Here is an 8233-nt window from a genome sequence, read left to right as displayed (position 1 = left end):
ATTCCGCCTAGAAAGCCTGGAGAGTCGAAGTAGCAAAAAACCCCACCATGACGCGTCTCATCGCCACCTGTGTCCCTCCTGATCAGTGAAGCGCCCCTTCCTCCCCGCGGCGACCCAGAGAGGACCCGCCGCGCCCTGCAGGCCGGACCCGCCTGGCCGGGTCCCCGGGGCGGTGGTGCAAGGGGGAGGTGAGCGGAGGGTTTCACTTCCTCCTGCAGCACACCCCGCTGCCGGCCCAGCCTGCGCTTCCGCTGCCCCGGCGCAGAGAGTGCGCGCCCCGCGCCCCGCCGCCCCGCGCCCCGCTGCCCGGCGCAGACGCTGCCTTCGCTGCGGGGATGTTGCCCTCCGCGCCGGGCCAGGGGCGCACCGTCTGCAGCCCCAGGGTCTCAGGTAAGGGGTGGTAGCCCGGGGTGGAGGGGCGGCCCCAAGTGAGGGGTCGCTGAGGGTTGTTGTGCCTGGAGCACTGGGGAAACCCCAGGTTGGGGGTGGATCTCTGGGAGATGGCGCCCGGAACTGTTGGGGGGCTGGCGGTGGCTCACCAGGGGCGGGGAGGGAGGGGCGGCTGCAGCTCTGGGTTGGTGGAGGTGGGAGCGGTTCCAGGTAACCTCGGGGCACCCCAAGGCGCGTCTGGGGTGCGTGGCTGGGCTCCGCCACATCTGCTACAACTTTGCAGGCGCGCTGCTGGCGCCCTGGTCCCTGCAGGCATGGGGATGGCTGTGCAGCCTCCAGCTCCTGGTCCCTGCGCCCACCGGCCCTGCAGAAGCGGGGGAACTGGGGGGTCTGGGGGAAGGGCTCGCTGTCCAGGGGCTTGGGTCTGATCTCCCGCCTGGCCAGTGCGGCTGACTTGGAAGGAGAAGCAGACCTTTAGGTCGAAGACACAGAGGGGACTCACAGATCTAAGGGGCCCTGAGGCAGCTGTGTTCTGCGTTTCCTGGTGTTCCAAATGCATTGGCGAGCCACTCGGGCCACACAAGGTGTGTGTTCCAAACAACTCTTACTGATGTTCCCGTAATGTCTGGCGAGGGGATTGCTGACTTTTTTCAGTGTTGCACACAATGCAAAATGTTTGACGCATCCTTATGTACCTTTCCAACTGCAATAAGTTCTACCTTGTAAATACCAAAACCCCGTCTCAGAAGCCCTCACTTGCAGTCAAGGTGACCGCTGATATTTATATTCAGGGCGGAAGCCCCAAGGCCACCCGAGTGCACTGCAGCCCAGACCATCTCACACCTGTGGCAAACTGTAGGTAGGGTCTTTTGGTTTTAGCGCCTTCTCCCGCTAGCATGTTTTAATATGTAAATTTTAAAAAAATGCTTGAAAGGGGAGGTGCCTTTGTGATGATGGAAATGCAGCTAGGGCTGGAGCCATCTGGCTGTGCTCACACTGGAATCCTGGCCCAGCCCCACGCCCCCCACCCCCTCCCCCCACCCCCCCTTTCCGCATAGGCACTGGGCTGGGGGCAGCACCCTGAGCCTCTCTCGGTGAGGCACCTACCTTCTGAGCCGGGAGTGCTCTTGGAGTTTAGTTCAACAATTTGGTTCCTTAGAATGGGCCCCAGTTTGCTTCACCCCTGGGGTGACCGGTGCAGCCATTATTTACGGGATCCTCCACTGCTTTGGGCCTTGGGGCCACGGGGGCTGCCTGGCCTGCCTTCCCACGCGCTCTTTGTCAGCTGCTCCAGGCAGTGACGCTTTCCTGACCGCGCGCGTGGCCTCTTGATAACACAGGCCCTGACCCTTCCTCAGCGGGGAGCTGTGCCCTGCTGGCTTCCCCTCCTCCGCCTGGGTGATGCAGTGCAACCGCATCGTCATCCGGAGAAACCCGAGCCCTGGGACCACCCATAAGCAGCAACCATCACCAGCAGCCACTGCCCCGCCCCCCCCCCAGCCATGCGGCGACAACGCACACTTCCAGCAGGAGAACAGGCGTCCCCGTCACTTGAACAATGTGAGCAAGACCCGGGGACAGTCTCCCGGGGATGGGTGACGGCCCCCCGTGTCCACGAGAGAAACTCTTCCCCGCCTCCGCCACAGCCAGTGATTTTTAAATTTTATTTTAACTGGTACCTTCAATAAGGGACTGTTTGTTGATTGAAGCAAAGATTGTTCGTCACCCCACGGTTTGTTCTTTTTCATTAATATTCCTTGATGTCGCTGGTGAAGAGAGTGAAGTAACTGACTAGCTTAAAGCAGAAATCCTGTCCTGTGCCTCCCCCGTGCTCGTCATAGCTTGCCGGGGACGCGGAGACTTGAAGCCTCTTCACTCCGGCGGTCACCTCCCAGGCGATGAAGGCTGCTTTCTCCGGACCGGCTGCCAAGGTTCCGATCAGGTGCTTCTGCGGAGGTCTGCAAGAGGGGGCCCTTGCCACTTGGCCCTGGAGCCATTCCTTAGCTGGAGCGAGCGGACACTCGTGTGCGCGCGTCTCGGGGGCACGGCCAACGGCCGGCCGCCTCCTCACGTTCTGCTCGGTTCCTCGTGCCGTGGTGGACTCTCGGGGACGCCGGAGCGCGCCATGGAGACGTACGACAGAGCTCTTGGGGACAAGGGCCGCGGGTCCAGCCGGGGGAATGTGATGGCGGCCGTGGAAGCCAGGGAGGGCCGCGCCGCGGGCGAGGGTGAGAGCAGGGTGAGGCAGTGGCCGGCCCCAGCTCCCCTGGAAGGGACTTTGCCGGCCCCTGCCCTCTCCGCTGGCGCGTGAACACCTGAACACGCGGCTCGGAGGCCGCGCCCGCGAGTAGGCGTGTGTTAGCTCTGGGGGTCCCGGCGCCTTCGGGCCGCTCGGCGCGCCGCCCGGGAAGCGAGGCCGCCTCATGGTAGTTCCATGAGTCGCCCCTAAAGGAGAGCGGCCCAGAGCCAGCCGCGCTGTCTGTAGGCGCTGGGGTGGAGGGTGCTGGCCAAGAAGCGTCCGCTGTGGCCTGCGGTCCTCAGCAGAGCGGACCCCGCTTCCTTCCTTCCTTCCTTCTCTCCTCCCTGCCCTCCGCCTCCCGCAGTTGCTGCTCCTCCCCTGGGGCAGGCTCAGGGACACGCGAGGAGGAGGCTCCATCCCTCCCGAGTGGGCAGAGAGGACGGGCACGTGGCCAGTGGAGCCCGCCTGGGTAGGCGAGCCGCACTCTCGCCCCGCGAGCCGGCACGTTGGCGCCGGAGCCGGGGGCGTCAAGGGAAATCAGTCAGAAAGAGAAAGACCAGGGAGGCGCGAGCTGAACGGCGGCGGCTTTCTGGCTTCACTCTCATCCAGCCCCAGAGGACTCCGGCCCCCTGCCTGCAGGCCTGAGCAGTGGGCCGTGCGAGCCGGCGAGCCGGGAGGGCGGGAGGGCACAGCTCAGATGGCCCCCGGGCCCCCAGGGCCCGCAGTGCTTCTCACAAGCCAGGCGCGGCCGCGGGCCGTGCAACCCGTGCTCCCGTCCTGAACACTTTTCTCTTTCGCTTTCTTAAACTTTCGTGTATTCTCTCTTCTCAGGGCTTCATTCTCTTATGGGCTGTGCAGGTGTTGGGGGGCAGGGTTGCCCGTCTTCTGGTGGACGGTGCCCACAGTCCCCACCATGGTCTGTGGGCCCCCCTTTGTACCCCACCCTGCAAATCCCCTCTGCTGGCCTCCATTCAAAAGTCAGATTCCCGGGGTTGCCTCCCCATAGTGCTGTCTCTTCCTTTGCTGTGGTTCTGTATATTCCACACACACTGAACCCCCCGCAGTGCCTCTCTCCCCCTTGCTCCCCCAGCACAGCCCTCCGGCGCCGGCGGGCACGAGCCCACCTTTCACAGCCAGACAGTCCCCCGTGCAGTGCACTCCTGTCCTGGCCTCCTGGGCGTCGCCGCAGCTGGCTGCTGTACACGGGGCTGCCGCCACTGCCGTGCGTGACCCTCACTCAGCGCGTGTGCTCAGGTAGGCCCCTAGGCGCAGGCTCCCGGGACGTGTGCGGGTGTTTGCTTTCAAGCACCATTTTGTCTCGCAACCACGAACGACACGTCCTCGCCCCTTGCCTGCCGTGGAAGGTGACTCTGCAAACAGTGGGGACAAAGCAGCGCTGAAAGCCCCAGCTCAGGGCCGGCTCTGGGCACGCGGTCTGCGTCGTCACGGGACAGGCCGGGAGTCGTGGGAGGCCCAGCTGAGAGGGTCGCCTGGGTGCTTCTGAGGGGGCCTCCCCGTGGGACGGGTGCCGCTGCCGGTCGCCATGTGTGCCATCCCTAAAGGCATTTCCCCTCTGGAAGGAAAGCTGAGGCTCGGCTTAGCGCCTGGGGGGTCAGATGCTCTGCTCGGCGCACGCACAGGCCTCTCATGCATTCTCAGGAGCTCCCTCTCAGCGGGCGTGGCCCAGACATTCCAGCCCATCGTGGAGGCCCGTGGGCCAGCATCCAGGGCAGCGCCCCTCCCCAGCCCGGGCGTGACCCGCTTCGTGCTCACGCTGACACGTGTGCACCCCGTCGGCGGTTCCTTCTCGTGATCAGTAAAGTGTCCGCGGCCGCGGGACTTCACCTGCAGAGGACAAGCTGGCAACGTGAAAGATGGCTTGTTGCCTGCTCCTCAGTCACCCCAGAACGTGGTCTGCACAGCGTGGACTAGAGAGCTCCCAACTGATCGTCAGAGAAATCTGGAAAGTTCTGCTGCTCTCAGGGTCCTTGGAGGTGCATGAAATAAAGGAAGTGGAGTATCTACAGTGAGATGCTCAAAAAGCGGCGTATTTAACGAGGCCATCGGGGTATTTAAGATCATCGAGGCTGCGCTGCAGATGTGATTACAGTATGCTGCAAAATGCCTGCAGTAACGAGGGCTGTAAGATGCAAGACTAATAATTTGCATCTGCCTAATGCTTTCCATCCTCAAAGGAATGTTCAAACCTCCACTAATTGACTCTTAGAAAATGCTTCTAATGTATCATTTGCTTTGACTCAATAAGAAATCTAAACAATGATCATTTCAGCTATTTAATCAGGGGTAACCTACAAACACTGCGAGCAGCAGCAGGAAGCCTGCTTGTACAGGCGCTCGCTGCTGCCGCCCTCGGCCTGAGCGGAGCCTGGCGCTGAGGCGCGCCCAGCCACGGTGCAGGCGGCAGCGGCCGGTAGCCAGCCGTCCTCCTGGGCGCCGGGTGTGTTGGGTTTGTGGCCAGGGGCGTAAGGCGGTCACGGGGAGCAGACTGCTGGCTGCTCTGCCCCAGAGAAGGCATGTGCCAGGGACTCCCCAAGGGCCCGTGGTCGTGCTCCAGGAGAAACCAGAGGGACATGGGCTTGGTAGGCCTCTCCCAAGTTGGCGGGCTTAGAAATGAAGAAACGGCCATGAGCCAAGAACTGTGCATGACTTCTGGAAGCCAGGAAATGCAAATGCACAGACTTCCCCGCAGGCCCCAGAAGCACCATCACCTTGTGGATGTCTTCATTTTAGTCCAGTGAACCCCATCGACCTTCTGACTTCCACCAACGCAAGATAATGCATTCGTGTCGCTTCGAGCCACTGAATTTGTGGTTATTTTTACTTTTTTACAGCAGCAACAGGAAACTGCAGTACAGATTTCTACACATGTGTGCGCTCAGCAAGGGCCAGGAGCAGCACGCAGCCCTGCCCAGGGCCCGGCCTGGCCCTGGCCCTGCGTGAAGGTCCACGTGGAGTCACACAATAGGAGGGTGTGTGCGTCCTGGGTCAGGGTCAGCCCCTCTGTGGGATCCCTGCTTAGTCCTCACTGGACTGTCTTTCTGGAAGTCACTGTTTTAATAGTGAAACAAACAAGAAAGGCCCATTATTCTTTGTTCAGACTCAACGGTTTTACCTTTCTTGTGGTCCTTGCTGTCGATGGCACTGGCCACTGGCCTCCTCGTACACTGAGGGAACCCAGCAAGGGGTTCACTCTTTCAGGGTCTGGCTCTCCCGTGTACAGAGTCCAGAGCACAGTGAGGATAAGAAATCACAGAGGGGCCTCCCCGGTGGCGCAGCGGTTGAGCGCTGGGTTGCGAAGCTGCCCGCGGCCTCTGCAGCGCTTGTTCAATCACTGGCTGCTCCCGGCCACCGGAGGAGGGTCCCACTAGCAAGCGCTAGTGATTTCTCACACCTGAGCACTGAAACCTGCCTCCGTCCTCCTCCCGCCCTCCCCTCCCTCTCTGCTTCCCAGCCTTCCTGGCTTTGCCTCCGTGAACAAGCCAGAAGTACGCGTGTAAGAGGAGTTAACTCTGGGCCTCCCCGCTGGCGCAGCGGTTGAGCGCTGGGTTGTGAAGCTGCGCTGCCAGCCTCCGCGGCGCCGGTTCGATCCCGGCTGCTCCCCGGCCACCGGAGGAGGGTCCCGCATAGCGCTCACTCCAAGGAACTCCAAGGAGAAAGCGCTAGTCATTTCTCACACCTGAGCACTGAGACAGGTCTGTCTCAGTCCTCCTCCCTCCCTCCCCTCTCTGCCTCCATGAACAAGCCAGATGCACACGTGTAAGAGTAGTTACCTCTGGGCTTCCCCGGTGGCGCAGCGGTTGAGCGCTGGGTTTGCGAAGCTGCCCGCAGCCTCTGCAGCGCCGGTTCGATCCCGGCTGCTCCACCGGAGGAGGGTCCCACATGGCGCGCAGACCTCAGCAGTGTGCTTTGGTCCTTCTGCCTGCTCTGCTCCCCGCTCTGGCTCTGGTGAATCCTCACCCTCCCGCGCTTCTGACTGTACCCAGTGCTTGTATAGATAAATAAATAATAAATAAATCTTTAAAAAAAGAAAACACAGAGAATGGCCTTGATGCAGAGGTGTGTTTTTGTTTTTTGTTTTAGCTGAATAGTATGATAGTCGTGGATTTTTTGGTAAATCATCCTCTTGAATTTCAAAATACCTGATGTGAAAATCCAAGAGCTGAGTGAGGACTGTCAGTGGTGGGGTAGTGAGGGTCAGGGCCAGTGCAGGGGAGGGCGATTGCTCATTAATAGGACTGTCTGGACGTCTCAGGAATTGCAGTGAATAAGTTGTATCATTCACATCACCACTCATTTTTAAGTATCTGTTGATTACAATTTTTTACAATTGTAAAGTACATTAAGATACAGGATTTCCCCAGATTCAACTGGTACCTTATTTGTACAAACTCAGCAGAGGTATGCAATGGTAAATACAGTATTTGAGTAGCTATTTGTACACACTGCTTTTAAGTGAAAGTGATTAAGAATCAGATTCAATCAATAAAATGGATTGCTCAAATTGTTTAAGAACATAAGGCACTTATTTTCACATATTCTGGACTTAACTCTATTTTTAAAACTTTTATGACACATAGAGCTTCAGTTTTTGATGGACAGTATCCTTATACATTTTAATGGAGAAAAATATAGAAACAATTGAAATAATTATTTCTGATTCTTCACATTCTAAAATCATACTTCTTTGTCTGGAACTTCACATTTTTATAAAAATTATGCATAGATCTTATTATATTATTCACTTTGAAATGTCAAATATTAATGAAAACAGCCCATCAGGAATTTCCAATGCTTCATTAATTCAGTTCAGAAGAGTTTAGCATTCAATCTTGTACAAAATATCAGCCATGAGGAAAGTAATTGAAGGTTAATTTTTTTTCTTTGGCTTTTGAAACCAGGATAGCGCCCGAGTTCTGGGCTGTTGGTTTCACTAATATGTACAACACCTGGAACCTGGGGATTAATAGTAGTAAAAAATGAAATTTTTATAAGCATTATAAAATGTGAAATGAATATTCTTAAAATCACTTTTCTGTAACCTTATGCTGTATTTTAAAGTCCCTATCGATATACTTTTAGATAAACATCATAAAGAAAACACTCATCTGAATTTCAGATACATAATTTCAAATATTGTGCTTTTTACCTGAAAATGGGCAGTTTGGTCCTGTTGTGACAAAATCTCTTTGTTGAAATAGGCAGATTCTGAGCGAGTGGATGCTTCTGCTGAATTGGATTATTCGCAGACATTCTGTCCTCAGTAAAAAACTCATAAACCTTTGGGATTTCTTTTGGGCCTTTTAAAAGCTTCCCTTTCCACATCCATAAAGGAAGAGACAAAAATTGTAACCAGTTCCAAAAATGATGCTAGAAATACTATTGCTGTGGGAAAGACTCTGTGGTTCTTGCACTGGGGACATGAGAATGGCCTGGGCGCTTCCTCTCACCGTGGGGGCCTCTCCCCTGCCCGTCCAGGGCTCTCTGGGCCTGCCGGCTCCCGGGTGCTCCTGGGATGTGTGCAGCCCTGGAAGACAGTGGGGTCCCCGAGGGGCCACGCGCCTGCGTGCTGTGGGAGCGAGGACG

The 8233-nt window shown here is 57.2% G+C and overlaps 1 protein-coding gene across 1 annotated transcript in view; it reads left to right on the top strand.

The window, feature by feature from the left end:
• Positions 1-326: 326 nt before the first annotated feature.
• BANK1 (B cell scaffold protein with ankyrin repeats 1) overlaps positions 327-8233 on the top strand; it is a 65911-nt gene continuing 58004 nt past the window's right edge. The window contains exon 1 of the mRNA XM_054693978.1: positions 327-390. Within this exon, the coding sequence (XP_054549953.1) occupies positions 336-390 (55 nt within the window). The 5' untranslated portion in view covers positions 327-335. The remainder of the gene's footprint in view (positions 391-8233) is intronic.

The sequence above is a fragment of the Talpa occidentalis genome, unplaced genomic scaffold (genome assembly GCF_014898055.3).
Source record: "Talpa occidentalis isolate TD23 unplaced genomic scaffold, MPIMG_talOcc4v2.1 talOcc4.13, whole genome shotgun sequence".
NCBI lineage: Eukaryota > Metazoa > Chordata > Mammalia > Eulipotyphla > Talpidae > Talpa > Talpa occidentalis.
The sequence above is the reverse complement of the archived record's forward strand: the minus strand, read 5'-3'. Positions and strand labels throughout refer to the sequence as shown.